Source organism: Drosophila ficusphila, unplaced genomic scaffold, assembly GCF_018152265.1.
Source record: "Drosophila ficusphila isolate 14025-0441.05 unplaced genomic scaffold, ASM1815226v1 contig_414, whole genome shotgun sequence".
Taxonomy (NCBI): domain Eukaryota; kingdom Metazoa; phylum Arthropoda; class Insecta; order Diptera; family Drosophilidae; genus Drosophila; species Drosophila ficusphila.
In genome coordinates, this window is record NW_025064328.1 from 19,534,553 (window position 1) to 19,560,974 (window position 26,422).

General features: G+C 45.8%; 11 protein-coding genes across 16 annotated transcripts; 4 read left to right on the top strand and 7 right to left on the bottom strand.

Annotated features, from left to right (window-relative positions):
* The first annotated feature begins 54 nt into the window (after positions 1 to 54).
* LOC108094260 (peptidyl-prolyl cis-trans isomerase H) lies at positions 55 to 740 on the top strand. The gene is made up of 2 exons (XM_017194725.1): positions 55 to 171; positions 225 to 740. Exons 1-2 carry the CDS (start codon positions 88 to 90, stop codon positions 690 to 692), a joined length of 552 nt encoding a protein of 183 aa, XP_017050214.1. The 5' UTR covers positions 55 to 87; the 3' UTR covers positions 693 to 740.
* LOC108094253 (post-GPI attachment to proteins factor 3) lies at positions 707 to 2,404 on the bottom strand. 2 transcript variants are annotated; one of them, XM_017194714.2, is made up of 5 exons: positions 2,289 to 2,404; positions 1,935 to 2,109; positions 1,563 to 1,879; positions 1,033 to 1,499; positions 707 to 976 (listed from the first exon to the last, which is right to left on the bottom strand). In XM_017194714.2, the coding sequence occupies exons 2-5, from the start codon at positions 2,068 to 2,070 to the stop codon at positions 904 to 906; spliced, it is 993 nt and encodes a 330-aa protein (XP_017050203.1). In that variant the 5' UTR covers positions 2,071 to 2,109; positions 2,289 to 2,404; the 3' UTR covers positions 707 to 903. The 2 variants fall into 2 exon arrangements, with proteins under 2 accessions (XP_017050203.1, XP_017050202.1); XM_017194713.2 differs by lacking the exon at positions 2,289 to 2,404 and having other exon boundaries at positions 1,935 to 2,259.
* Positions 2,405 to 2,680: 276 nt separating this feature from the next.
* Positions 2,681 to 5,636, top strand: LOC108094248 (D-glucuronyl C5-epimerase B). Its single transcript, XM_017194706.2, has 3 exons — positions 2,681 to 2,788; positions 2,844 to 4,225; positions 4,373 to 5,636. The coding sequence occupies exons 1-3, from the start codon at positions 2,690 to 2,692 to the stop codon at positions 4,737 to 4,739; spliced, it is 1,848 nt and encodes a 615-aa protein (XP_017050195.1). The 5' UTR covers positions 2,681 to 2,689; the 3' UTR covers positions 4,740 to 5,636.
* A 22-nt stretch (positions 5,637 to 5,658) lies between these two features.
* Positions 5,659 to 6,991, bottom strand: LOC108094257 (coenzyme Q-binding protein COQ10, mitochondrial). 3 transcript variants are annotated; one of them, XM_017194721.2, is made up of 4 exons: positions 6,813 to 6,985; positions 6,537 to 6,663; positions 6,332 to 6,457; positions 5,659 to 6,273 (listed from the first exon to the last, which is right to left on the bottom strand). In XM_017194721.2, the coding sequence occupies exons 2-4, from the start codon at positions 6,599 to 6,601 to the stop codon at positions 5,820 to 5,822; spliced, it is 645 nt and encodes a 214-aa protein (XP_017050210.1). In that variant the 5' UTR covers positions 6,602 to 6,663; positions 6,813 to 6,985; the 3' UTR covers positions 5,659 to 5,819. The 3 variants fall into 3 exon arrangements, 2 of the variants coding, with proteins under 2 accessions (XP_017050210.1, XP_017050211.1); XM_017194722.2 differs by having other exon boundaries at positions 6,332 to 6,436; positions 6,813 to 6,932; XR_006245487.1 differs by having other exon boundaries at positions 6,157 to 6,273; positions 6,332 to 6,436; positions 6,529 to 6,663; positions 6,813 to 6,991.
* A 29-nt stretch (positions 6,992 to 7,020) lies between these two features.
* LOC108094261 (UPF0545 protein C22orf39 homolog) lies at positions 7,021 to 7,719 on the bottom strand. The gene is made up of 2 exons (XM_017194726.2): positions 7,494 to 7,719; positions 7,021 to 7,441 (listed from the first exon to the last, which is right to left on the bottom strand). Exons 1-2 carry the CDS (start codon positions 7,563 to 7,565, stop codon positions 7,043 to 7,045), a joined length of 471 nt encoding a protein of 156 aa, XP_017050215.1. The 5' UTR covers positions 7,566 to 7,719; the 3' UTR covers positions 7,021 to 7,042.
* Positions 7,720 to 7,780: 61 nt separating this feature from the next.
* On the bottom strand, positions 7,781 to 11,319 carry LOC108094254 (transcription factor Adf-1). 3 transcript variants are annotated; one of them, XM_017194715.2, is made up of 4 exons: positions 11,141 to 11,319; positions 10,860 to 11,048; positions 8,843 to 9,136; positions 7,781 to 8,784 (listed from the first exon to the last, which is right to left on the bottom strand). In XM_017194715.2, coding segments are annotated over exons 1-4 (789 nt in total). In that variant the 5' UTR covers positions 11,142 to 11,319; the 3' UTR covers positions 7,781 to 8,479. The 3 variants fall into 3 exon arrangements, with proteins under 3 accessions (XP_017050204.1, XP_017050205.1, XP_017050206.1); XM_017194716.2 differs by having other exon boundaries at positions 10,860 to 11,319; XM_017194717.1 differs by lacking the exons at positions 10,860 to 11,048; positions 11,141 to 11,319 and adding an exon at positions 9,644 to 9,671.
* A 117-nt stretch (positions 11,320 to 11,436) lies between these two features.
* LOC108094251 (DNA polymerase interacting tetratricopeptide repeat-containing, protein of 47 kDa) lies at positions 11,437 to 12,930 on the top strand. Its single transcript, XM_017194710.2, has 2 exons — positions 11,437 to 12,269; positions 12,329 to 12,930. Exons 1-2 carry the CDS (start codon positions 11,640 to 11,642, stop codon positions 12,887 to 12,889), a joined length of 1,191 nt encoding a protein of 396 aa, XP_017050199.1. The 5' UTR covers positions 11,437 to 11,639; the 3' UTR covers positions 12,890 to 12,930.
* Positions 12,931 to 13,177: 247 nt separating this feature from the next.
* Positions 13,178 to 16,199, bottom strand: LOC108094246. Its single transcript, XM_017194704.2, has one exon. It carries the CDS (start codon positions 16,026 to 16,028, stop codon positions 13,572 to 13,574), a length of 2,457 nt encoding a protein of 818 aa, XP_017050193.1. The 5' UTR covers positions 16,029 to 16,199; the 3' UTR covers positions 13,178 to 13,571.
* A 771-nt stretch (positions 16,200 to 16,970) lies between these two features.
* LOC108094301 (geminin) lies at positions 16,971 to 17,909 on the top strand. The gene has a single exon (XM_017194817.2). It carries the CDS (start codon positions 17,139 to 17,141, stop codon positions 17,709 to 17,711), a length of 573 nt encoding a protein of 190 aa, XP_017050306.1. The 5' UTR covers positions 16,971 to 17,138; the 3' UTR covers positions 17,712 to 17,909.
* A 194-nt stretch (positions 17,910 to 18,103) lies between these two features.
* On the bottom strand, positions 18,104 to 20,200 carry LOC108094298 (zinc finger protein 2 homolog). The gene is made up of 5 exons (XM_017194814.2): positions 20,068 to 20,200; positions 19,319 to 20,015; positions 18,868 to 19,260; positions 18,274 to 18,811; positions 18,104 to 18,205 (listed from the first exon to the last, which is right to left on the bottom strand). Exons 1-5 carry the CDS (start codon positions 20,072 to 20,074, stop codon positions 18,152 to 18,154), a joined length of 1,689 nt encoding a protein of 562 aa, XP_017050303.1. The 5' UTR covers positions 20,075 to 20,200; the 3' UTR covers positions 18,104 to 18,151.
* A 109-nt stretch (positions 20,201 to 20,309) lies between these two features.
* LOC108094300 (bcl-2-related ovarian killer protein) lies at positions 20,310 to 26,237 on the bottom strand. The gene is made up of 3 exons (XM_017194816.2): positions 25,355 to 26,237; positions 21,039 to 21,182; positions 20,310 to 20,976 (listed from the first exon to the last, which is right to left on the bottom strand). The coding sequence occupies exons 1-3, from the start codon at positions 25,661 to 25,663 to the stop codon at positions 20,518 to 20,520; spliced, it is 912 nt and encodes a 303-aa protein (XP_017050305.1). The 5' UTR covers positions 25,664 to 26,237; the 3' UTR covers positions 20,310 to 20,517.
* Positions 26,238 to 26,422: the final 185 nt, after the last annotated feature.

The following is a 26,422-nucleotide window of genomic DNA, read 5'->3' on the forward strand; positions in this document are numbered from 1 at the left end:
ATCAAGCCATCGTTAAAAACGTAAACAAAAATCTACCGGCACAGGAACAAACCCTAGTTTTGGCAAAAAGTAATATAATAGATCAAAATGCCAAACTGGAATCAAATACAATCGCAACTTCGGAGCTCTACAAATCCTGTAGTTTTTTTTGACATTGCTGTGGGCACTACGGTAAGCTGTTAAGCCACTCGTCATAAACACACATTATTCATTTTTGGTTGCAGGAGATTGGGCGAATGATATTCGAACTGTTCGCAGACACAGTGCCCCGCACGGCGGAGAACTTCCGACAGTTTTGCACGGGCGAATATCGGCCGGATGGCGTGCCCATCGGCTACAAGGGCGCCAGTTTCCACCGAGTGATTAAAGACTTTATGATCCAGGGTGGCGACTTTGTCCAGGGTGACGGGACTGGCGTGACAAGCATCTACGGCAGCACGTTCGGCGACGAGAACTTTACCCTGAAGCATGACTCTCCGGGACTGCTGTCCATGGCGAACAGTGGCAAGGAGACGAACGGCTGCCAGTTTTTCATCACCTGCGCCAAGTGCAATTTCCTGGACGGCAAGCATGTCGTGTTCGGTCGCGTTCTGGACGGCCTGCTCATTATGCGGAAGATTGAGAACGTACCCACTGGCCCAAACAACAAGCCCAAGTTGCCAGTGACCATTTCGCAATGCGGACAAATGTAGCGATGAATAGAAAGTGTTGTAATAAAGTCTCTATTATGTCTTTTTAAACGAAGCGAGTTCTTCCCCTGCAGTTCTGGCCACTGTCAGAGGTGCTTTTGCTCATGGCCTTTTAGATAAAATTGGGCAGGCAGTTTTGCTTTGACAGGAATTCATAAGAAATTCACCAAAGACAATAACCAGAATATAAAGAGCTATAAATATCAGGATTATCCTAGTTGTAAAACGCATAGCCGCCTGCCGCGGCCTTCTCTTTTCGCAGGGTTCGACAGTCCTCGATCATAAAGCTGGTAGGGGAACACAATTATCAAAAGGGGGATAAATTTCATTAACGGGTACTCACTCATAATAGAGAGAAGCCAAGGGAACGGTGGCCAGGTGCCAAAGAGCGTGTGCATCCAGAATCCATAGAATGGGCGGAAAGTCTAGTAGCTCCAGGCTCATGGCGAGAGCCATGAGAACGTAGAAGCGCAGGATCCTCCGGAAATAGGGCCTCCGAGTGCGCACAAAATGGCACCAAACGAACCAGCCCACGGCCGCAATTACTCCCGTTGCCACGTTAACCATCATGTTGAAAGCGTAGTTAAATCGACCAACGCTCAGGTAAGCAAAATAGTTAATATAGTAGGAGATGAAAGCCAGCGAGATCACACCACGCAGGAACAAGGAATATCGGTGCAGCATTCGCATGACCATGACGTACAGCGAGCACAGGATTATGGAGTAGGCAAAGGCGTAGTCGAGCAGCTCGGTCAACGGGAAGTCTCTCGTGTGAAATATAGCTGACCAAACCCAGCCGTTAAGGCTCGTCTGCAGGAACAAAAGTTTTCAGAGAGTGTTTTAAGAGTAAATTAAGTTTTTAGATAACCTTACCACTGCGAATATATGGGTCAGCATGTAGCAGGGGCTGTCGGGACGCACTTCCCTCCGAAATTTACGCAACATCCGCAGGTGTACGGCAAAGTTTAGGCCGGAAAATATCACTGAAGCCGGCTCCTGCATGCCCAATAGGCGGAGAAAAGGCCACTTGCCATAGAACTGGGGAATGGGCCATCCGCGCTCGAAAAAGGCAAAAACCGTGCGCCACATGCATCCGTACTGGCATTCGTCCGCGCAGCTCCACTGGAAGAGCCGGTCAAACACAGACTGCTTGTAGAACTTGATCGCCTGCTCCTGGATCTCCAGCCCATCTAACAAAGAAAGCGTCATTACACGAATCTTGACTAACGGTCACAACGCCCTCACCTGCCGAACAGTTTGTTCGCTCACAGTTCTGCCGACAGTTGTGAAAAAACTGTGTGCGGTCACCGTTCGAAGCATGGCAGCTGGCCACAAACGCCCCCAGGAGCAAGAGTGTTGCACTTACACTAAGACTAGACATGACTAAAACTAGTTAAAATCGCCTTTAAGCGAAATACACCTGAAATATTTTGTAAACATTGTACTATTGATTAATCGTTGTATTATCGATTGAAACAATTATCGACTTGCATAAACATGCCGTGGGCGAAAATTTGTAATTTTAACAAAACGGAAATCAGACAATATCAATATAAAACTAAATTAAACTTCTCTGGAATACACTATTTATTTTCTCACCCGCTAATTTATTTCTATCGATAGTCGACGTGCATAGGCCCCTTAAGAGCGACCATTTGTCATATGTCAAAACATTCGCTCATCTGTATTGTATTTGCTATTTTCCTGCAGTGTTTGTCTAGTAAATCCTAAAAAAATCTTTAGAAATCAAAATTAAATATGCTCAGGAAGCGTTTTCAGCAGTTGAAAGATCGTCATAAGATGCCTCAGTCCTGAAATTGGAAAGCTATATTACCTGCAGGTCGAATTTTACCTTACACTGACATCAGTGGAGAGGAACTAAGACCACTGGTGTGCACCATTATCAATTTGTCAGCAATGCACCTGGCAGTCGAAAGCGATTTTATATTTAGAGCATGACTCATGTGCCCCAGTTGTAAGAACCGTAGAAAGCCAACCGGATGTCCAAGTATTCCAGCAGCCAGAAAGATGTCTTCGCCGTGCCCGCGACTTTAGTAAGCAGGGACAACCGGGAGCAAGGAAAATTCCAGGGGATTAAGGTAAAAATCGTAACTAAACACTGCAATCGGTTTGCTAATCTATGTACCCATCTAGCATCGCGAGCCACTGGTCTTCTTCATTATGCGACTCAATCTGAAAGCTGTACTGCTCATCCTGACAGTAGCTGTGGTGGTAATCACGCTGGGCGTCTACATGCGCTGTGCCGCATTTTCATTTTCGCCGGACCTTGTGCGTCCGTTGGACAGGTCAGTCAGGCTGTCCTCTAGCGGAGGGGAGTCTACCGCTTTGCAGGACATCGAGTGCTCCATTAACCAGGAGTATAGCGTTCACTGCAAGCGGGACGAGAACGCCAACGAGGTGTACGTGCCGTTCTCTTTCCTACGCAACTACTTTGACGTCAGCGGAGCGGTCTCAACGAGCGGCAGCGAAGTGGCCAAGTTTAATTGGATGCACAGCACGTCCAAGGTAAACCTTCCCAGGGGAAAGTACGATGCACGTGGAGTCTTCATGTACTTTGAAAACTACAACGTGGAGGTGCGCGACCGGGTGAAGTGCATCAGCGCCGCTGAGGGCGTGCCGGTAAGCACGCAGTGGGAAAAACGTGGCTATTTTTATCCAACGCAGATTGCTCAGTTTGCGTTGTCGCACTATAGCAAGAATCTCACGGAACCTGCGCCCAAGGTGCGCGTTTTAGAGGACGGTGACGGAAACCAAATGGACTGGAGCATTCCCAAGACTAGCAACATGACGCGTATCTGGCATCACAAGTTCAACACCAGCGTGGTTCAATTCGAGACAGCACCTGGCTACGAGGGTGTCATTAGCATCGCCCTTAATCAGACGCTGGATTTGCTGCTCAGCGTGGACCTGCTGCTTGTGACGAATAGTAGCAGTCTCATGGTGACCGTCCAGAACCGGGATACCCGGCATAACTACACCCTCCACTACATACCCGCCGACCTGCTGTTAAGCGTGCAGGACTCGAACATTTACTACGGCCTGGGCGGATCGGCACTGAACAAGTGGCGTCACATCACCCGGGACCTACACATCGACGTGCAGAAGGGCATTGTCCTAGGGGATAAGCGGTCGCCGCTGAAAGTGCGCCGCTCCGACCTGGAAGTCCTGTCCATCGGATTCCTTGGACTGGGCTTCTACGACAACATCACTTTGTCCACCAGTGACCATCTGGCCCACTTCTACGACGCTGCTGAATGGTTTGTCCACAACCAGGACCCCAAGACAGGTGGATGGACCAATCCCGTGCGACGCAGTCTTAATGGCTTTGCCGAGCTGCGTCCCGGCTGGATCTCGGCCATGGGTCAGGGGCACGCCATTTCGGTGTTGGCACGAGCTTACTGGCACTCTGGCGGGGATGAGCGCTTCCTAAGGGCGGCTACAGCTGGACTGCAACCTTACAGAGTATACTCGCGTGACGGCGGAGTTCTGGCCCAGTTCATGGACAAGTTCTACTGGTAAGTGAAAAAAAGTTAACAAGAAACAGCTTTTTTTTAACTGAATTTAAAGGATTTAATTTGTTTCCAACTATTTTTCAATAAATGTATGGATTTTAGTACATATTGATTTTTTGATAATAAAACTAATTATTTTTCTCACCACAGGTACGAGGAATATCCCACCACGCCACCCTCCTATGTGCTGAACGGCTTTATATATTCCCTTCTGGGCCTTTATGATCTTAACAGCACTGCGCCAGCGAAGATCGCCCGAGAGGCTGGAAAGCTTTTCGCCCAGGGTATGTTTTCTCTAAAGAAGATGCTGCTGCTTTATGACACTGGTTCCGGCACCAGTTACGACCTGCGGCACCTGAGCCTGGGCGTGGCACCCAACCTCGCGCGCTGGGACTATCACGCGACGCACGTCAACCAGCTGCTCCTGCTGGCCACCATCGACAGCGATCCACTGATCGCGCAGACTGCGGAGCGCTGGAAGGGGTACATGTTTGGCAGACGGGCTAAACATAACTGAGAACTAAGGAAACTGGCGGTCTACCGCCAACGAAAAAGTGATATTTTGTAGGGCTTACGTATTGTGCTTAACCATTCTAAATGGTTGCACGTGGTGACATGCCATTTTCACACCCTAACACTCCTGACCCGAAAATAATTTAGTGTTTCTGTTGTGTAATTTCCGCCCTCGAAATGTGCTGTAGTCATATTTTGGTTCGTCCTGCTAGGCGCCTAGTGTTAAGCTATTGTACCTTTAACTTCGAATGCACTCTCAGATGTTGGCCTCGTCTTTAATATTTGTTGAACCCCCTATTGATAGCTTAATTGTTTTTCCGAGAGTAGATGCACGCGCACTCACTGGACAATATCTAGAAATGAACATTTAACTCTAACTGTTTTAGTCAGAATTTTTTATTGCGCAAACTAAGTAGAGTTCGTTAATACACTTGCCTGTATAAAGTAATTTAGAAAGCTTAGCATAATAGATGTAGAACGTAGAATGTGTCTGTTAGATACGAACGTAGATTATATTGGGCCTCCCCAGCAGAGGTCATCGTAGCGTTCCCACTTAAATATTAACTACCCAAAGCCCAAAAAACATATGTATGCTTACGATGCACGAAAATAACGACTTCTATATGTAATGTAATGTAATGTAGTGTATGCCACTTGAGGATATTTAGTATTTCTCGGAACTTAATGCCATTCCAAACTTTATTTTATTTTAACTCCTAAGTTTTCAACATTGCCGAGAAGCTGTCAATTAAACGAGGTAATTTACCTTTTTGAATAACTCTACGGATGCGTTGTCTGTGGCCCACTACTAAACCCGAAACGAGACTGTTAATAAAAACTATTGATTTTGAGAATATGTTAAGTGAACCAAATTAAAGTACTTAATTTATGTTCTTTGTAATCGTGTATTCTTTCAATTGGTGTCTGGTCGGTAGAGGTATCTCTTGGATGTACATTTTTACACCAATCGATTGACAATTTATTTACAATTTGGTGAATCGTACTAACAAAGAGGTATGTCAATGCAATGTTCACAACTCCAACTTAAAACACTAAAAAGTTTGTTCTGGACCCCATCCTCTGGTCAAGATCGCTTTGAGGAAAGCACGTGGGACCGGATCGAGGGAGGGCCACTTCTTCGACGCACCTCCTGGATGAACGCGCTTTCCATTTGGTCGCAGATAAAGTCGAAAAATATGTGGGCCACATTACTGTGCAGAAGAGACTTAAACTCGAAGGAGACCTTGAAATCCAGCACGCAAGAATTGGGTATGTCCTTAAGGCCCGGGCCGAAGCGCCACTCATTCAGTAGGTAGTTAAACAGCCGTCCGTCGTGGCACTCAGACTTCACCAAGTTAGGCTGCACCAGGGTGACCTGCGAGGTGTAGGCCTCGTTGAGCGGCGGGAAGCCCACAATAAGGTCTGCCTTGAAGCCCCCGCTACCCTGGCTGTGAACGTGAGAGCGCTTCACATACGGCACAAACTTGTAGTAGTTGCTGACATCAGACACGACGTTGTACATGTCCTGCATGGAGTACCTGGATATGAGAAATAATACTTGCATGATAATTCATTATTACCAAAACGTAAACATACCCCACAAGCTCCTTCTTGGTGTACCGGCGGTTCTTGTTACGAAAGTCATTGAACGTTATGTACGACCGGTGTATGCTGCTGGAGGAGCTGCGCTGCTGGACTCCGCTGCAACAGGAGAAGCACAATCTAAGTAGCACGTTCAATTTCGCGGCCAAAATGTTATGGGTTTGGAGCCTGCTTCGGGTTATGTAATTTACCTGCTGACCTTGTTTCAATAAGGGGTCGTAGGATTCTGACGTCCAAGGCTTTTATTGTGCTGCCCTTTAGCATTTTAGGCAAAGATGAAGCGTTTGGATATAGATGCGAAAAAAACTGAAGTATCCGTATCCGAGCTGCAGCAGAAGAAGTGTTGGCAATTCAGCGATTTTTGTTTGGAATGCTTCCGAAAATAAAAATTCTCTAATATTCAAAACAAAATTATAGTTAAAAGCCCCATTTTACTGCTATATATATACGAATACCAATTTAAAATATAATTTACGAGATATTCTTAGATTTGCTTCAAAAGCCTTGAGTCAGAAAAGATATTTGTTAATATTTTCTTAATTATTTTTACAGTAGATTCAGCCAAACTATACATCACTGTCTACAACAGTAGAATGAAACAGCTGATGTCAGTGCTGCCAGACCGTTGCAACGCCAATGGTCAATGCTCTTGCACAGAATTCATAAAATGGCAGTGAACAAACTTAACTACAGAAATATTTATTTTCACATGATCGCACACAGTGAACGCTCCTCCCCATGCGGCACCGTCTGGCCGGAAAGTTCCTTCTGCTTCAGCTCCAGATAGGTGTTTTCATTTCTTTTTTCCATCCAATCGGGAAGTGGAGCTGCCCAATCTTGTGGTGGCTCCTTGCGCTTCTTCCAAGTGTCATTAGCGAAGTGCGCGCGAAGACGGATACGGCGGCGCTCCTCTTCGCTTTTCACCACCGCCTCACCGGCCGCCACATCGTTGCCGTTGGATTGTTGGTAACGCTCGCAGTTCCTGTAGTCCGTCAACCACTGGGAGCAATCCGTGTCCTTGCCAAATATGAAGTACTGGTGAAAACGCGCCTTGAAGCTAGTGCAGTCGTCGTACTCCTCCTTGTATAGGTGACAAGGGCGAATCTGGAAGAGGTATTACTAGAAAACGGGTTCTAATAAACAGCGAAATACCTACTGCCCACGCATCATCTATTGTAGTATTTGTACTATTCAGCTTTGAGTCAAAATTATCCGATTTTGTGGACATTTTAATTACATAAAATGTTTCCTTTGCTAAGACAGCTGATTCTGTTTATGCCGCTCCCACAGCGTTGCCACCATATGTCAATTGAAACAAGTTTGTTGTTTTATCCGATTTTGTGGACATTTTAATTACATAAAATGTTTCCTTTGCTCAGACAGCTGATTCGGTTTATCCCGTTCCCACAGCGTTGCCACCATATGTCAATTGAAACAAGTTTGTTCTTTTCAATTTCTTTTAATACCAAATAATTGCACAATGAATCATTGAAAATGTTTGGCAACTTGCGTTGCCGGCAACTATTTCGATTGTATTCGTGTAAAATGTGTAATATGCGCTCTCTATGAAAAAGGTATTTAATATTTCCTTTTGTCATACTTAATTAAAGCCTTTCAAAGTATTTTTCAAGCGTTTTCAGCATATTACAACAGAACTTATAAAATTAAAATAACTTTTACGTGTGTACTTAATTACAGAGCTAAGACCCGATGGCAAGTTAAAACTAAATCGTAGTCACAAAATTTACAGTACGCTGCATATGAATTGTTTTCACGGTCGTTTAACAAACTACTCATAATTCTAGGATCGCTATTTTTCAATCGTAATTTTTGTACAGAGCTGAGAACTGGGCGCGAATGGAATCACCGATCATAGGGCCAACTAAGCATATAAATATATATGTTTGTCTACGTTTGGGCTCGGGGAAGTATAATTACGCGTTGTGGTTATGCGCTGTGGGGAGTTATGTCTAATGTTATTCTGTAGTTTGACTTTAAGACCTATGAACTAAAGAAAATGACCGCACAAGACCGCTGGCCCGCTGATGTGGGTGGCCGCAGGTCCTTACTCGTTTGATCTCAGGGCAAAACGCTCTCCAGTTGGAGCAGCTGCAGCAGCTGCCGATGACAGTCGCCCGACAGTTAGTACTTGTTGTGCTGTGCCAACAGCTGCATGTCCGTCAGATACTTAATGATGTGCACCTTGGCCTCGGCCTTTTGTCGCACGCCCAGCGTGTTGAGCATGTCCGTGACAACCATGCCGAATGACTGGTCCTCGGCGCTGACCGCCTGGGAGACGTTGTTCTGGAAAATCTTAATGGTGTTGAGCATATTGTCACTGTGCTCCTCCTCACTGCGCTCCCTCTTGAGCGGTGGTTCGTAGAAGTATGGCTTTTGGTCCTTGCCCACGGCAGTGGCCAGCTGTGCATCACTGGTGACCGTGATTTCTGCAAGAGATCAGGGAGTTTAGAGCGACTATCAGATGCCAAGGGTTTGAATACCTACCATGCGGATGAGTAAGTGCCTGGGCCGAGGTCGTGGCGCTGCCGTTGAAGGGCTGTGCGAATATGTCCACGACGGTCTGTTGCTGTGCCTGTTGCTGCTGCGACTGGTCGGCTACCTGGTTTGCGTTTTGGCTGCCGTTGGCGCACTTGCCCAGCAGCGATTCGCGGTACTGGCGGATTGAGTCCACCAAGAATTGCATTTGCTTGAAGTAGCGCCAGCGCGATTCCTGGCACAGTTTCATTTCGCGGGCGAATTTGTCGCGCAAGCTCTTCCAACGCTTGGTACATTTTTGCTCTACAAAGAAAACAACAAAAAGGATAATTTATTAGAGATAAAATAATAGAAATTATTGATAAAAATACGCGAATATTGAATATAGCTCATAATAACTAAAGGGTTTCTATTTTTTTATGACTCGATATTGTATCTACAGTATCAAATTTTGCTCTACTTTGCAGTCGCAAAATAATCAAGAGGTGCTGGCTCTTTAGTAAAGGAACTTTGATGGTTATTTAAAACTATATATTATATAAAAAACGACTCCGTTTATAGTGTCCGTCCGTCCCTTGAAAGTCGCTATAAGCGGAGTCGTTATAACAGGATTCTACTGTACATACATTTGTACATGTATTGAAAAAACAATGATTGTTTTGTTCAATGACTAACCGTTATTTAATGAAATATGTTTAATATTTTTGTTTTTCAATCTTATATTGCACAAACTTAATCCTGAAATGCTTTGTTGTGCATCTCGTGGTAACTGCAAGAACTAGAACTACGACGCCTCCTAATTTAACACACCATGAGAGCGCATCTGCTAGAAGCATCAAATGGCAAACCAAAACAAACCGCTGGCAGAAGCAGAGGCGACGGCAGAGACCAGCGGGCAGAAGACAGCAGCTTCCTAGCGCCGGCAGAGACGTTGACGTGACGGTGACGACGCCGACTTCGACTCCTCGCTGCCCACGGCCTCTGCCAGGAGACGGAAACCTGTGGCATTGCTGCTGCTGTGTCGCCTTGTCTGAAACTCCAGATTTAAGCCACCTTCTTGCATAATCGAAAGCTGAACAAGGTGCAGCAAAAAATGGGAAAAATTAGGGTTCGATCAAAGGCCATGGGGGGGTGGGATAAACAAAACATTTTGTTGGTATACTCATGAAAACGAAACGAAAGCGGCCTGGTATGTCTACGGTGTCTACAGTTGGGCATTAAACTGTTGGCCCAGTTGTTACCATATTAAGGGAAGTTAAATTAATTTGAAAATGATTTTGATTATTTTATTATACAAAACTTGCTTAAATTTTATTTTTTCTACTTTTAAAACCTTGTATATTCAAACCAAAATAGCTGTGCCAATAATTTAGGCCTACACTGTCAGTATGAGTACATGCACACAAACATGTGTGAGCGAGTCAGCTGTCGGCCGAGGCAGCGCTACACCGCAGTCGCAGTGTACGAAAATAAACGCTGGCGCAAGCAGAATGGTTGCTGTGCGAGTGAGACAACTACTGCGACGCGACGGCAAAGTACAGCAACTTCAAAAATATCGACTGAGCACACTGCCACAGAGCTCTTCACACCGACAGAGCGGACAGGAGCGCGGCTTGAGCGCCCGCAAGGGGCCAAATTTCTCGTAATTCGCCCTAAAACTGAGCCCATTTTTATTTACTTCTGAACGTATATTTAAGATTTCATACCTAGTTTTTTCCATACGATAAATATTAAGGTTTTTTAAAGTTAACATTCATCCTTAAAATAAAATTTTGCATTTTCACTTGCAAATTAAAGTTTTTTTTTGCGCCCACCCTTTAACATGTTACGGCGCCCCTGAAGTTTCACAATAGTCAGCCAGCTACTGCGTCGCGTCGCCGTTCACTTTTGCGTCGTTTTCTGTCGTCGTCGACTGACTCGTCCCTCCCGCTCAGCCCCCTTACAGAATTAATCAATTGGCTTGTTGGGGCACGGACAGAAAGCTGAACAGAAAACTCGTAGCCAAAACCAGCCGAATTTCACTTACCAGGCACACCGAGCGTTTCGGCGATTTGTTTCCAGGTCTGGGCCTTGCGCACGAAGTGCTTGTAATTGTAGTGAGACCTGTCGTATATCACTGGGTTTAGCTTGACAGCCTCGATGAGATTGAGATCAAACTGCTGCTCAAGATTGGCATCCAGCTTGTCCATCTCAATGGCTGCCGTGAGGGTATGCACTGGGGGGGACAAGACGGGAGACGAGAGTTAGTTAGCCGAGAAACTGGCTGGGGAGGTGGATCGGCTTTTGCTGGTCGACGGCGACACTCACTTTGTTTCTTTCGTTTGCTAATTGTTGTTAAGTATTTGGCGCGAACGCACGCTCTGTTTGTTTTTATTTTGATTGGTTTCTTCTGCGAGGAAGGAACGTCGACGTTTTAATTTTATTTCTCAGTCGCGTCTCTGCCAACGGTACGTCTCAGCTCGGTCGCGTCTCTGCCAATGGTAGCTCTTGGTCAAGGCGCTTGCCAACACTGGTGGTTAAGCCGATAACCATCGATAGCTTTCTGAGGCAAATGAATTCACGAACAGTATTTCTACCACAGACGGTCACTCTCGGGCAGGAGCTGACTTTTTTTTTTTAAGCTCCGCCTTACATGTTTTTCAATTTTTTTTTTATTATTTAAGAAATATTCTATATTCTTACTACATTTTTAACAGAACGGAATTGCTACATTAACAATTAGGTTGACTGTTTTGGTATATTTTTCAAGGCCAGTCGGTATATTTAAAAATTCTGCAAGCGGTCTTACTCTTTCTTATTGGATCAAATGGAGGAACTGACCACCCAAAAGAACTGGACGGATGAGGAGCGCCTGGAGCTGGCCGCACGGCTGGACGCTGAGCTAGATGCGTTTATCGATGGCCTGGAGAAGAAACGCTATGAGGAGGGCTGGCCGGAGGACCGGTGGCAGGAGGAAATGGACAAGCACCCGTTCTTCATGAAGCGTGCTCCTCAGCCAGGTGACGATGTGCATCCTATGTTTGAAGGCCTGCAAAAGCTCAAGTACGATCCGGAGGAGAACACTCGCGACGAGCTGGCGCTAAACTACAAGGAGGACGGCAATTTCTATATGAAGCATAAGAAGTTCCGCATGGCCATCTACAGCTTCACCGAGGGAATCAAGTCGAAGTCGGAGAACCCCGATGTGCTGGCCGTGCTCTACAACAACCGCTCAGCCGCTCACTACTTTATCAAGAACTACAGATCATCGCTGAGCGACGCCCAGCGGGCCCTTTTCTTCAAGCCAGATTACACCAAGGCCCGCTGGCGATCGGCGCAGTGTGCCTACGAGCTGGAGAAGTTCGACGTGTGTACAAAGATGTGCGAGGAGCTGCTCGAGGTGGATGTGGACCACAAAGAGGCACATGCCCTGCTGCACAAAAACAAGATGCGAAAGGTAAGTACGGTGCAATTTCACAGGATGTTGGTCAACCTTATTCTTTGGCTTTCCTGCAGATCGAGGTGGAGCGCAACCAACGCAAGGAGGCTGCCGAGGCGAAGCGACGTCTGACCCGCTTTCACAGACTGCGCGATGCCATCGAGCAGCGAGCGGTAAAGTTTGACGACCAAGGAAATGGCAAGATGGGTGCCTTGAGTGAGGATCTGTTGCGCCCAAAGTTTTTGCCACTTGAAGACCATCCAGTGCACCTGGACGAGGACGGCAGCACTTTGGTCTGGCCCGCCGCTTTCTCCTACCCCGAGTTCCTGTTCAGCGACTTCCAGCAGCAGTTGCCGGAAACGGCAACTATGAGCGATTGCCTGGCAACGCTGTTCGCAGAACCATTGCCTTGCGATAAGACGCAGAGCTACCGGCAAGACAATGTGCACGTGTACTACGAGAATCGCAAGGTGGGCTGCGTCCACAAGGTAGCTGAGGACAAGCAGCTCTCCGAGATCATCGCAGAAAAGGGTTTCTTCGTCTCCGGCGGAGCCCTGCTTTTTTATGTGGTGCCTAAAGATTCCCGGGTGGAACAAGAGTTTATACACCAACAGCGACGACCAATGGTTTATAGTTAAGGCGAAGTTGAAATAAAGCGGATTGTTTTTAGAAAACACAATGGTTCCAGTGGCTTGTAAAGTTTATTTCGTTTGCTGCAAATATTTAGTATAAGCTTATGTTATAGTCACGGTACAGTTGAGCTTTGGTTATGCTATGTCTAAGCATTTTATTAAAGGATTAACTAATTTCTGATATGTTGTGCAAAGCCAAAGAAGCGTAGTTCCAGTCTAACGGCGTAAGACCATTTTGGTACAATTAAAACGTTTAGCTATATTCAGTTTGATATCAACAATGAGGCGCCTAAATGAGTCAACAATATTCATTTAATTCGTATAAAAGCGTTTTTGTAAATTTTCATAATTGAGCATATTCATATGTATAAATCTTAGACACACATTGTTAGTTCACAAAAGTAATACTAGGGGGCTCCCCAAATGGAGCCGGATATGATTCGTTAGAGAACTCTGACAAAGCAAGTTTAAACTAAGTATAAGGCTTAAGACTAAATGGATTTTGGGAAAGCGTATTACATACTCGGATAACATAATAATAAGCCGATGACATTGTCCAACTAACACAAAATTGGTGGGCAGATCACATTCACAAGAACCTACAACAAAAATAAGCAAAAGACATAAAAAGCTTTGTGTTTCCACAGCGAAGGTTTCAACATTCATGCGAAAATTGAAGAAAAAGCGGCTACTGCTGCGGCGAGGGAGGGTTCCGCTGCAGGACGTTGTTTAATCTTATCTTCAGCGGGGAGAAGTCAATTTTCTTAAAGCGCGGCAATGATGCAAACTTCTTCATACTGCCTCCCTGCGGCTGCAGTTCGTTGGACGTAGCCACAGACTGCATCACGGGCTCAGGATGAGCTGACGCCGGTTTGGACTTGCTCGGCGAATGCCCGAATTTGGCTAGCGTGGCGTACTTTTGCAGAAGGCGCGTGGCCTGCTCGGCCGCCTGAAAGCGATCCTCGTACTCCCTGTCCATCATTGGCTGTGCAAGGGATCCGGTTGCGGGCACAACAGGCGCAGCTTTCGCCTGGCCACAGTCCTCGGCCAGTTGTCCGTCGTCGAACTTAAAATCAATTTTCTTTAGCATAGTCAGGTGCAGAAGCTCGTCATCCACGCCTTCATTGTTATTATTGTTGTTGCTTTGGTGGGAATTGTTGCTATTTGTGCTGTTCGGGCGCTTCACTGGATGGGTGACGGCATAAACGCTCTCGGAGATCTTGTGGGCGGCAGTCTTCTTGGTTGTAATCTTAGTCTTTACTGATGATGATGAAATGGAGGCCGCCTTGTGGCGCTGTTCGATTATCTGCTGGGGCGATGAAATGTAGAGGTTCTCCTTCCGCTCCCGCCGCATCTTAGAACTAACCAAGTGCCTGAGACTCGGTCCATGCTCGGTGGGACTGCGTCGCTTCGACTTGAGGGTGTCGCAGCTGTTGGGATAGTAGGAGGGTATCTTGTCGTCCACACTGATGATCGACTTCCTCGGTGTCTGGTAGTAGTCCTCCTCCTCTGGCTTCTGCTCGCATATCTTCTCCTTGGGCGTTCCCTTCTGCGGCAAAGCTGGCGCCAGTGGGGATTCGGTGGGTGTGCTCGTGCTTAGTCCGAAGCCGAGCGGCTGCGCCTCCAGCTCTTGAGCAGCCTTGACAGCCAACAAGTTCTCGTAGAGATGCTCCGCAAATCCTGCTGCAGCAGCTCCCACGGTACTGTTGAACGAGCTGCCATGCATAGCTATGTAAATGTCGCTCTCGTTGGCCACCTGCGTCTTGGTGGGCTGGTCCTCGGTATTGCAACTGCTGGTGGAGGAGCAGTAGGAGCCCGTGGAATAGCCGGACGAAGTGGAGACCGTGCTGCCGCCCGGCTGCGGTGGCAGTTCCTTTACCGCAGCCTTTAATATGGGCGCCATCACACAGTACCCGGTTAGGTCGTCCTCCAGAATCTTGTTTTTTTTCACCAGATTACTCGGCGGAACAGCTCCGTGGGATCCGATGAGATTGATGGTAGAGGTGTTGCATGCGGAAAAGTTGAAGTTGTGCGGCAGTTGCTCGGAAACGTTCAGGCTCTCTAGGGAATCGGCTTTGATTAGTTGGCTTGTGATTTGCTCCACAATGTCTTTCCGCGAAATCGGTTCAATGGCCGACTCATCAAGACTTATGTTCAGCTCCAGGCTCGACTCGTGGTTTTGCACCCCGAGATACTCGCCGAAGGTGTCCAGGAAATTGAGTTTGGAAAGGTCTGGACTCGAGAAGCTGTTGCGCTGGGACTTGTTGATCTGCGATGTGCGCTTCAATGGAAGCACTGGCTCCGGGGTTGGAGCGTTCTCGTAGAGCGGCACTGTCTCCTCGTTGTTTTCGTGGACCAGCTCACTAATGCTGCCGGCCCGCTTTTGACGTGCCCCTCCGAATAAGCTATCCAGCATACTCTTGTATTTCTTCTTCTGGGCCAGCTCCGACTCGGGATTGGTGTTAGACCGCGGAATATCGCCAAGTTGGGCGCACTCAAAGGTATTGATGCGCTGGCGATGGGGATTTGCAGGCAGAGGCGGCGGTGAAGGGATCTCCATAACCGATGGCTTCATCTCCTCGTAGATGCCTGAGGCGATAGAGACGCGGGAGATGCGGCTACCGTCAAAGATTTCCTCGTAGATCTGGGAGACGCGAGGCGAGAGATTACTTGCATCCAGGGTCTCTGGTAGATTCGGCAGCGGACCCAGAGCTCCAGGACCCCTGCTGAGGCGGCGCTGCTCAAGAAAGACCTGGCGGTAAAGCTCCAGGTTCTTGATCGACTTCCGCATCCACTTCATATGCCGCCGACAAGAGGTCTCCGTCTCGAGAGCAAAGTATATAAAGCAGTCTCGGCGGTTTTGTGTCCAAAAGAGCCCATAAGAGTACTGTTTGGTGCGCGAGGTGGCCAAACTAAGACTGACGCCCGGAACGTTCACTGACACGCTAATGGGCTTGGCCGGAGGCGAGTCTTGGGCCTCCGTCTCTTGAGACTGGAAACTAAGCCGCAGAAAGCAGGGGACGCACTTAATGGCCTCGATTTTCACCTGGCAGCGCGTCCACGTCTTGTAGCGCAGTGCCACTGGGCGCTTGTCGTGTGTATCCAGCTTCACGTCCATGCTCATGGAGATTTCGTTGTGGTCCATCTTGCGACGGTTGCTCCTTGTGGGCGCAGGCGGGGGTGTTTGTGTTCGGAGTGGAAAATAAAAAAAAGGTTAACTATTTCGATCCGCTACTACGTCAGTTACATGTTTTCTAAGACTGGGTGGAGCTCTTATCGGCTATTCCCTTATCGCTCTTTTATCCTTCGTGTCCTCGTGACGTGACTGGGGTTGCCACCAGGCAAAAATATCACAGAAATAGCCACAAAGAAAAAATTTGATTCCTCTTAAACACAAAAGAAAGTACAATTTTAACAACTTTTTGTCCTAGGATTTTTTTTAAATACTACAAAATAATTAAATTAACTTTTGGAAAAATAAAAAATTTATACAAAATGAGTAAATAAGAAATATAGGGCATTCCTTTTTATATGAGTTGTCTAACGGCTCTTTTATTAAGAATTAAATTTGATCAAAAGGGGAAGACTGTATGTATTATATATTAATGGGATAAATATGGAAGAAATTTGAAAAGTATTGAACAAGCAATAACTTAAGAAGTCCAGTACATCCTATCGCTAACTTTGAAAGGATCAACCTTCCAATAAAAATCCATCTTGATATTATGATTTGTGATAATTGTATTTGTTTTGTACTTTTGAGTTTTAACTGCAAGGGTTTACCCAATCTAGTTTTCTTTATTGTTAGTCTGGAATTAAACAGTTAAAAGAATATTAGGAACTTATTTAAGTTTCCTACTATAGTCCTGCCCACCACAGAAAATGTTAAATACATATTTCCTATGGTAAGAATTATCTTAAATAGTTTGCTTTCTATCTAAGTTTTTCACGCGTTTCTTTTTTTAAATTTTTTCTGTTAGAACACAATGAGAATATACAAATATTTTTTGGTTAGGTCACACTGAAATCAAGTCAGCTTTTCACGATAGTTGTGACACGAGAAGCAGGGATGCAACACCCGCAAACAGTGTTAGACAACAGCACGCGGCATCGGCATTTTTGGCGGCCATTACAACGAGTGGGATACGACGGAGTGAGGCGCACAAATTAATGCATAAACAAACGAAAAGGAAATAGCATACGCGCTGCCCCAGACATCAAAAACCCACCGAAAGCACAACGAACAGCTCCGAAGATGTCATCGAGCGCTGCCAGGGTCTACATCCAAGTCGAGAGCGAGGCCGAGCAGCAGGAGCACCTGAAGCAGCAACGCAAGACCCTGAAACCCTTGCAGGGCAACGTCAACGACAAGGAGAACCTTACTGGTTTAGGGCGCGCCTCCATCGTGGATCAGCTGAGTCGCCTGAAGGCCGGCGTCCAGGTCGCGCCTAAGTACGGCAAGCGCAAATGCGTGGATTCAGCCAGCGCTGCGACGATATCCACAAGGGACGCGGACACCCAGACCGAAGCGGAGGTCTCACCTCGCAGTGACGCCGACAAACCTATCACGGCGGAAGATCTCACCAGCGAGGCGGAGCCTGGAGAGAACTACTACAAGCTGCTGGCCGAACAGCGGCGACTGGCCCTGGAGGACTCGCTCATCGAGAACCGACATCTGCACGAGCGCATTGAGGGACTGGAGGAGGAGATGGACACAATGCGCCAAGAACTGGACGAAGCCAAGAACTTGGTCGAAGTCCTCAAGGAAATCTGCGACGAGGACAACAGCGAGGTCGAGGAGGACGAGGCTGCGGGCGACCAGGAATAGGTCCCCGCTTTGGCAGAACACCAATCACACGTTTTTTAGTTTAACGTTATACAATAAGTTGTAGTTAAAAAATCGCTCATAAATTATCCCTGTACGTCAGCTAACACAACGGACTGGTCTCATTGTACGCCAGCAATATATATTTACTTGTTATACGCCGGTTATGATCCCAATAAACTTTTACATTTGCTTAAACAATTTTGTTTCTGGTATTCGTTTTGTTCTGATGCTAATTTCAAAATTTCTCGCAACGGTATGAAGCAAATAAAAGAATTTATAAATGTTTTCATTAGTTTTGGTCCAATAATTGCTCCTAATATAATATGCTTTTTAGTTTTAGTCTCAATAATATTGATTCGCCAATAAATTCCAGTTCCAAATAAAACATGCGGTTCCTAAAACAATAATTTACTTGCTAGTCGCAGTACGAACTTGAAGAGCTACTTAAGCCAATCTGTAATAATCTCCTCACTATGGAAGTTGTCCACGTCGAACTGTAATATAAAGGCAATTGAAATTAATTTTTATAGAATAAGAAAATCGCATTCGGATTTAAACTTACCTCAACGCAGTCCTCGTAGGTGGGAACGGTGCCCATGACGTCGACGTCATTTGCCACAGCGTTAATATAAGCAGCGTCGGCCTCGGCAGCAGCTATTAGCACCGCAGTCTCGGAGTCGTCGGCATTAGTGGCCTGAGCATCATCTGTTGTTGAGGAAGCGTCCTCCACCACGCCATGCACAGACTTCATGTGCAGGCGCAAGGCGAAGATGCGCGCATACTCAGCCCCACATATACTGCAGCAAAACTTTCCACCTAGCTGGTTTCTGGCAGGTTGTCCGCTCTTAAGGGCCAGCGTTCTAGCACCAACACTTCCTTTGCTCCTCTCGTCTTTGTGGGTCTGCATGTGGTTCTTTACAGCGTACATCGAAGAAAAGGGGCGGTTGCACACGACGCACTGGTAGGGTTTGGTGTGGGTGTTCTTGTGGGCGTACAGCTGCACTGAAGTGCGAAAAGACTTGGGGCACACATCGCAGGCAAACTGCCGCTCCGAACTGTGGATGCGCAGGTGGTGGGAGTACACTTGGTGCGACTTAAAGCTGTAATTATAATTTATTTATAAATAAGTTTTTGGATGATTGGGTCTTTCACCAACCGCTTGTTGCACACCGTACACACATATGGCCGAATGTTTGTGTGCGTGCGCAGGTGAAGAGTCAGTGAGTAGGATACGCGAAAGGTCTTGCCGCACACCTCGCAGGAGTAGGGCTTCTCGCCGGTGTGAACTCGTTCGTGCTTGACCTTTTCGAACGGACGAGTAAACACACGATCGCAGTACTGGCAGGGAAATCCGGGCTTCTCCTTGTCGCCACTTGCACGCGAATTCAATTTGCCGGAAGACTCGGGTTCCCGAGGTTTCTCGTGAATTTTAATGTGCATTTGGTAGGTAACGTTATTCTCAAATTTGCGGTTGCAAATGCTGCACATTATCTCACTGGTGGTCTGCTGGTGCATCTGTTTGTGGACCGTCAAGAGGTTCTCGTCGAAGCTAGCCAAAAATAATAGCATTTGTAGGCGCATCCTTGTTTTAACTTACACCTACGTACCTCTTATTGCAGATTTCGCAGTAAAACTGATCCAGCTCGCTGTACTGCTGATGGGCTCCCACTGGAAGTGCGTCTCGAATGCTTTTAGACGCACGACTTTCGTGGATGCGCATATGGAACTTGAGAAACTTGTCCGAGCTAAAAACGGTATTGCAGATCCCGCAACTTATGACGGAGGATGCAGCTTTAGTGCCCACCTTTGCACTAACACCAGGCATCTTCCTTCGGGTTGGTGGTTTATCTTCGCCAACCTGTTGACTTGAACCTCCTCCGGATTCCGGACAAACGTGCTCCTCGGCACTGTTACGGTTTTCAAAAATGCTATGGCAGTCGTAACAAAAATAGCGGTCGGATTGGTTGGGCTCAGCTACATCAGTCTTGATGCTGACAGGAACATCCTCCACCAACTCCCAGAGCGGCACGTCCGCCTCTACGATTTCATCCTCGCCGACCTCCTCCAAAATGCAATCACCTGCAGCTTCCTCGTCAGCTGTTGTTTCCTCTACCAAAACCAGTCCTTCCGTGGCGCTACAGCAGGAGACGCTCTGCTGGAAGTGATCCCTGGCGTACGCCTCGCTGTCCTCATAGACGTTTCCGCAGGTCTCGCAGTAGAGGAGCTCCCCGGGCGCTCTGTCCGCAGAAAAAGGTTCCTCCTCCACGTGGGAGTCTGGTCTTGTCCCCTCGTCCTGAATTGACACTGCAATCAAACGTTAATCGCTGCACATGCCCACGGTTAGTGCCCGACTTACATGACATTGCATTATATGGTGTACAACTCTTCTATTTACAATAAATAACAATGATAAAACCATTCACAACAATTGGTTCATCTGTGGCGGAGCGTTGCCACCATGCCCATCGAATTTTGGGTTTTTGACAGTCTGGTAATACAATGCCAGAATTTGCTTGAGAACTTGAGAAATCGTCTGCACCAATGCCTTTGAATATTTCTAACAGTCTGGCAGCTCCTTTGGCGCCAAAATTAAACCAATTGTTAAAAACACACGCTTTATTGCGCCTGGCACTAGGTTAGCCTTGTATGTACAAAAAGAAGAATCTGGATAACAATATTATACGTAAAACAGGGTGCATTGCACACAACTATACGACTCGATGTCCATGGAAGCAGGAATGATTCGAAGCGCTCACTGACTAAATGGTACGAATATACATCTAAAACGAAACCCTCCTGGGCAAGGTTAGAACAGCAGCGAATACAGTTGAGAGCCGATGCGTCTACACACGCTCGACACCATATAGGCGGCCGCCGAAATGGTCACAAACAGAGTGAGCCAGCCCAAGAACGTAAACTCGCCGACCCGGGGCCGGATGTGCCGCGAGAGGCCCAGCCATCCGCCGTTGTCGATCAGCCAGTAGACCAGGTCATCCTCTATTATCTCAGCCAGCCCGTCTATCAGGCACTGCAGGTAGTCAAAGTGGCCCTGGCGCACACAGTCTATGGCGAAGCCGCCGCAGACGGCAAAGATCGAGATTATCTTGCCCCACGTGATGCTTGAGCGGAACAGGTCCTTGGCCACCAGGTTAAGCAGCATGGGGGCCATGTCGCTGTCCTCCAGCTCCCCGAACGGGGCCCTGGAGAGCTGTCGGGATATGTTTGTGTACACACGGGGGTGCATGCGCTCCAGTTCCTCGCCCATCTGTGGATTAAAAAGGGATTACTTGGACTACTTGGCTCAATCAGAGAATGCAGGCCACTTACGCTGTTGAGCGCGGGAAAGACCTCGTAGACCACGTGCGAGGAGCCGGGATCCAGGATATTCCGCAGCCGTTGTGTCACCTTCCGGTTGAGCACTCCGGCTCGTCTCAGTCGGGCTCTTATGTACTGGCCGCACAAGCACTTCCCCTGAAACAAAAGGAAAAGGGAGAAAGCCAAAAGTTCAATCAAAATGAAATTAACTGTTCTGCTTTGATCATTGGCAGACAATATTGCTCCATCAGCGGGGCACTCAATCAATCGGCTGCCGCCAAGTTTCCGGCGAACGTATTTGCGTCTTTCCGAATTGCTTTACAGCAGAGTTCCGTGGACACCTGGGCTGTATCAGTCTCACCTCTTACAGAGTCTCTAAAAATGCAGCCGAACTGATCCTGAGTGCACATGGCGGCAATAAACAATGATCATAGTTGTAAACAAAATGAAGAGATCAGCACGTGCTGTGTGAAGAAATTAAGGCAACTTATGAACTCCTAAAATCTGTAAGACGCTAAGCGTTTGCCGCAATTCGAAAACCCCTTTTATGGTCCATACCGTTCGGATCGTTTTTGTAGCTGTAGTGTTTCTTCCCTCAATTTATGTCGCACAATTACTGTTCGTCACGCCATCGACTTGGAGCCAAGTAAGCAGACAATTACGTACTTTGGCGCCAACTTGACTTATGACATGGCCAGCCAAGAGATCGAATCCAAGCAAAATCAATGGCCTTCGGCTGGGGTCTTGACAAGTCTATTGAAGGCACACCGAGCCCGTCCAGCCTCCCAGTGAATTAATCACCTGCCCGCAGGCCATACCAATAAATTCGTCAATTTGTTTACGTGATCTTGTTATGGCGATACACTTGTGCGCCCAAATTTTATCTTTTGGCGAGTTTGAGCGACCAAATAACATAAAATTTACTCGGTCGGGCAGAGTTCGATGAATTTATCACTTGAGGTTTTCGAATAACACCCGTGTGTTTTCGCTTTTTATTTTCGGAATACTTGTTTAAAATTGTTATACTCGTGGCGGCTTTGCGGTTCTTCCCTTTTGTCCAGCCGCCGTAGTTTTCTGCGTAACTCGACCATGTTATGTCAGAAGATAGGCCTTCCCCATCTAATTTCTGTGTTGATTAGCTCACAAAGGGGCCGTCCATAAACCTTGTAACGCTCCTAGGGGGGTGGGGGTTCATCAGAGAGTCACGCTTTGTTGTAAGGAGGTTGTAATTTGTATATGTGATGCGTCACATAGGGGGGAGGACGGGTCAAAAAAGCCAAAAATTAGCGTCACGAGGTTTATGGACAGCCCCAAAGGCCTTTTCGCCCTGCATTCTGAACAAACTTCCGCAATGCGCTTAGTAAAAATTCTAGACAAAGCAAATATATGAAGTAAACACTTTACATTTTGCTCACCTAGGGGAGCTGAGTAAATATTTTACATAGCAAAAAGAAGAACGCCGTGCGTGCATTGGAGCCTCTTATCTGTCCGAGATAAACGAATGGCCCAAACAAAAAATATTTACCTTATCAATTAAATTGAGACAGTCACGACCGAAATGGTGGATGACATATAGATACCGATGGGTCGTCCAAGTTCACAGCTACCACATAATTTTCTAATTTGCCCGATATGTTTCCAACAAAAAACTCATCATTCTATAATCCGCAATGCCTATTGTATTCATTACATACGATTCTTAACGGTTTATGAATCTAATAGTTATATCTTTATTTGTGAAACATATTTGCTAGTAATTGTATCTCTGTTTTCTGATTAATAGGATCACGAATGAAAGAAGAATAGTGCACTGTTTAAAAGGTGAATGAAAAGGTGGTTCAAATTTGTCAACTATAACAAGTTGGTTGTCAAAGGTTTGCATCTCAGGTTCTTTAACCACCTTTTAATTTATTTTGCTAATATTTTAACACAGTCGAGGCTATTCCCTCCGTATGCCGATTAGTTGTCTGTTTTGTTGGGGCCGTTATTTTAAAATTTGTTTGCGACATTTTATTTAAACAGCTTTTCCATTCGCTTTGGTTTCTGTTTCTGTGTTTAATAACTTGCTCAAAATTTCATTCGCTGTGAGTAAAATAAGAATCAAATGGTTTTTTTTATTAAAAAATTAAGCCTTTTTGGTTTGCCTTAAATAAAATGCACAGTTTTACTGTCAAAACTTTTTGTCTAAACTTTAGAAAGTATTAAAAGAAAGCACTTTTATAAGATACACATATTATACATATAATATATTTGTGCTTAAAATCACCTTTTTAAAGAGTAAACCGGTTTTTTTCTTTAAATCATTATTGGTTTGTACAAAATAAATCCAAATAAAAATCAAGTTAAAACGTAAAGCAAATTGTTCACTCTGAGAAAAATGGAAAATTTAAACTAATGTTTTTACATTTAGATTTTAAAATTTAAGCGGATTGACTGAATTAAAATCCGACCCTGAGCAAGTGATGTTGTCCCCATTTACATGTATGTACGTATTTTTATACCCTTGCAGAGCAAAGGGATTATAGTTTTGTTTTGAAATAAAAACATACAGCTGTGTTCATAAAAATAGCAGTGCTATTGACCGAAAAAATCATAGTATAAACACTAAAATGGGACAAATTTGGTTTACCGCAACATAATATATTATATGTTAACATTTGTTTTAGTTTAATTACTCCATTTTTTTTTTGAAAATATAGATAATAACAAAATAATAACGACAAAATGTGGTGTTCATAATAATAGCAGGGTTACCCAGGAGTCCTGGCAATGCTTGAGGGGAATCTGCGCCCACGCGTCCTTTACACATTGCCAAAGCTGCGGCTTTGAAGTCGGGGATTTCTTTGCCACATATCACTTGATGTCCCCCCATAAATTTTCAATCGGATTTAAATCCGGGGACTGTGCTGGCCACGACATTACCTCAATGTTTTGTTGACTAAACCAGCTCTTAGCCAATTTGCTGGTATGTTTAGGATCGTTATCCTGCTGGAATGTCCATTTTAAGGGCATATCCCACTGTGCATAAGAAGGCATAAACTTTTAAAATATGTCCACATAGACGTGTTGGTCCATGATCCCATCGATCATATGTATGGGACCCACGCCGCTGTATGAAAAACAAGCCCATACCAATATTTTAAGGCCACCGTGCTTAACGGTCTTAAGAGTGTGGCTTGGGTGGTACTCGGTGTTTGGGGGTCGTCGGACATACTGTCTTGAGCCTGTCCCACCAAACAAGACCAGTTTGGACTCATCTGTCCAAAGAATATTGCGCCATTTCGTCACTGGCCAGTACAAATGGCTTTTGGCAAACTCCAAAAGAGCTTGGAAATGCCTTTTACCAAGAAATGGCACCTTTCGGGGGCTGCGCGCATTAAAATTTGCATTTACTAATCGACGGCGAATGGTGACGTCGCTGACTCCCAACTTCAGTTCCGCTTTTACATCCCTAGAAGACGCTAGAGGATTCGCTTTGCTGAAGCGCACTATTCTTCGGTCCTCAATATCGGTGGTTTTTCGTTTTTGCCCATGTATTTCGGCCTTCCACTCATATTTAAGGGCATTGTATACCATTTTGGCAGAACAATTTACCATGTCTTGGATTTCTTTATAGGTTTTTTCCTGCTTTCTAAGCTGAACTATCAAATTCGTCTCTTCCTCTGAACAGTGGCGTCCTCTACCCACTAATATTAAATTTTTTTTTATTGTGTATTTTCATTTAAATTATATTAATAAACAAAGCAAACTCACTTTTCGCAAACATTTTTAATATTTTCGGTACTTTTTGTGGATCAAAATGAAAAACTGCTATTATTAGGAACAGCCAAAAACTTGTGATTTTGCACAAGATTGCCCAGAAAACGCAAATAAATAGCAAATCGAACTTAACTTTTTTACTTTTCCTGTCTCTATATTCCATTTTACAAAAAAAAATGATCAAGCGATCAACTAACGAAAAGGAACATGTAAAAATTACCGTTGTTTTACTTCGTTGCTATTGCACTGCTATTATTATGAACACAGCTGTAGTTGCTGATAAAGAATTCAAACATTCTGGGAATCAAGCGAATGTTTGCCAATGTATGTTAAGTTTTATCAAGCTGCCTTCGCAAAACTTAAAATATTTTTAAAAAGAAATCTGTGTTAACGATGATAATCGTTAACGATGATATATTAAGTATTTTACAGAATGAGGGAAATCTTTGAAATCAGTAAATAATTTTCTCAACTAAATTAATACTTCTGAAGAAGAGTATTACTTAATACTGATGTTTTTGCCACATACATAATGCCGATTATAAAGAGCATCTGGAATTGCAGCTCACCTGGTTGATAATTTCCATCTTGTACTCCTGGTAGTTGGTCATGGTGCGCGTGCTGCTGGCCAGCGAGGATGTGGAGGCGGCCCGCGTCATAGCTCCGCCGGCGTGAAGGGACCGTCCGTTGGATGGATTGTTACCGGGTCCGATTCCATGTCCCCCTCCCCCACTTCCGCGAAGGGCCTTCCAGTCGCTAGAGGCTGTGGCTATCGTGCCGCGACGATTTGCCGTGTAGATCTCGTGGTCCAGCGACGAGGACTTGAACTTGGCCAGCTTGGGAGGCGCGGGGCCGGGTGGGCTGGTAGTGGGGGCCATGGTCGGCGGCAAAATGCTTGGCTACCCGCTTTGTTTCTATTGAGGCTTTTGCGGGCTTTTGTGCCCCATGTGGGTTGTGTAACTACGAGAGCACAGCCCGCGACTTTGCATGCACTATGCACTCGGATCCGATCAGATCAGCTAACCTTAACGCAGCTCGGCTCGCCTTGCGCTTTTTTGGAGGTGATAAAATGGACAAAACAAAATAAAAGTCGGCGACGAATGGGGCGAGCAAAGCGCAGAGCAGCAAACACGAACGAGACACACAAAGGAAAACCACTAAAACTTGTTGCTGGTGCCGCGATCCCAGTTTCATTTTATTCCCAGCCGCTCTGCTTCGCACCGCCTTTTGCTTTCTTTTTCGACTGCGTTGTTTTTCGTCTCACATCACTTTGAACCTTTAACCGAGAGCTATACGAAATGTTTAGCAAGTGTGGGAAATCTATCGATCGCTGCACTCTCCGTTTTCAATTCTCCGTTCGCCGTTCTCGGTTCCTCAGTCCCGTTCTTCCGAGCTCCCGTTCTCGCGAACTGGCGGTTGTGATTGTGCGTTGTGTTGTCGCGAGCCTCGGTTCCACCTGAACCGGAACACGATCTGGACTCGAACCAGTTCCGAAGCGTTGAAACTACCATTCGTGTTACAAACATTTTTTTTGGTATAAAACTTAAAAATGAAGTTCAGAAATCTTTAAAACCAACTAAGTGCATTTCTGATATCGATTTATTGACGTTTTCGCGATTTCTAATTGTGTTTAAAGT

Coding starts and splice junctions, on each gene's coding strand:
- LOC108094260 (XM_017194725.1), top strand. CDS start 88: ATGCCAAACTGGAATCAAATACAATCGCAACTTCGGAGCTCTACAAAT. Junction 172..224: donor ACATTGCTGTGGGCACTACG/GTAAGCTGTTAA, acceptor TTTTGGTTGCAG/GAGATTGGGCGAATGATATT.
- LOC108094253 (XM_017194714.2), bottom strand. CDS start 2,070: ATGTCTAGTCTTAGTGTAAGTGCAACACTCTTGCTCCTGGGGGCGTTT. Junction 1,500..1,562: donor TGACCCATATATTCGCAGTG/GTAAGGTTATCT, acceptor TTGTTCCTGCAG/ACGAGCCTTAACGGCTGGGT. Junction 977..1,032: donor TTGGCTTCTCTCTATTATGA/GTGAGTACCCGT, acceptor TTCCCCTACCAG/CTTTATGATCGAGGACTGTC.
- LOC108094248 (XM_017194706.2), top strand. CDS start 2,690: ATGTCCAAGTATTCCAGCAGCCAGAAAGATGTCTTCGCCGTGCCCGCG. Junction 2,789..2,843: donor GAAAATTCCAGGGGATTAAG/GTAAAAATCGTA, acceptor GTACCCATCTAG/CATCGCGAGCCACTGGTCTT. Junction 4,226..4,372: donor TTCATGGACAAGTTCTACTG/GTAAGTGAAAAA, acceptor TTCTCACCACAG/GTACGAGGAATATCCCACCA.
- LOC108094257 (XM_017194721.2), bottom strand. CDS start 6,601: ATGCTAAAGGGCAGCACAATAAAAGCCTTGGACGTCAGAATCCTACGA. Junction 6,458..6,536: donor CGACCCCTTATTGAAACAAG/GTCAGCAGGTAA, acceptor CGTGCTACTTAG/ATTGTGCTTCTCCTGTTGCA. Junction 6,274..6,331: donor ACCAAGAAGGAGCTTGTGGG/GTATGTTTACGT, acceptor TCTCATATCCAG/GTACTCCATGCAGGACATGT.
- LOC108094261 (XM_017194726.2), bottom strand. CDS start 7,565: ATGTCCACAAAATCGGATAATTTTGACTCAAAGCTGAATAGTACAAAT. Junction 7,442..7,493: donor CAATAGATGATGCGTGGGCA/GTAGGTATTTCG, acceptor TACCTCTTCCAG/ATTCGCCCTTGTCACCTATA.
- LOC108094254 (XM_017194715.2), bottom strand. Junction 9,137..10,859: donor CGAAACGCTCGGTGTGCCTG/GTAAGTGAAATT, acceptor TTTTCTTTGTAG/AGCAAAAATGTACCAAGCGT. Junction 8,785..8,842: donor GGCACTTACTCATCCGCATG/GTAGGTATTCAA, acceptor GATCTCTTGCAG/AAATCACGGTCACCAGTGAT.
- LOC108094251 (XM_017194710.2), top strand. CDS start 11,640: ATGGAGGAACTGACCACCCAAAAGAACTGGACGGATGAGGAGCGCCTG. Junction 12,270..12,328: donor ACAAAAACAAGATGCGAAAG/GTAAGTACGGTG, acceptor GCTTTCCTGCAG/ATCGAGGTGGAGCGCAACCA.
- LOC108094246 (XM_017194704.2), bottom strand. CDS start 16,028: ATGGACCACAACGAAATCTCCATGAGCATGGACGTGAAGCTGGATACA.
- LOC108094301 (XM_017194817.2), top strand. CDS start 17,139: ATGTCATCGAGCGCTGCCAGGGTCTACATCCAAGTCGAGAGCGAGGCC.
- LOC108094298 (XM_017194814.2), bottom strand. Junction 19,261..19,318: donor TGCGAAATCTGCAATAAGAG/GTACGTAGGTGT, acceptor ATTTTTGGCTAG/CTTCGACGAGAACCTCTTGA. Junction 18,206..18,273: donor CCTACGAGGACTGCGTTGAG/GTAAGTTTAAAT, acceptor TTTATATTACAG/TTCGACGTGGACAACTTCCA.
- LOC108094300 (XM_017194816.2), bottom strand. CDS start 25,663: ATGGCCCCCACTACCAGCCCACCCGGCCCCGCGCCTCCCAAGCTGGCC. Junction 21,183..25,354: donor AGATGGAAATTATCAACCAG/GTGAGCTGCAAT, acceptor CTTTTGTTTCAG/GGGAAGTGCTTGTGCGGCCA. Junction 20,977..21,038: donor TCTTTCCCGCGCTCAACAGC/GTAAGTGGCCTG, acceptor TTTAATCCACAG/ATGGGCGAGGAACTGGAGCG.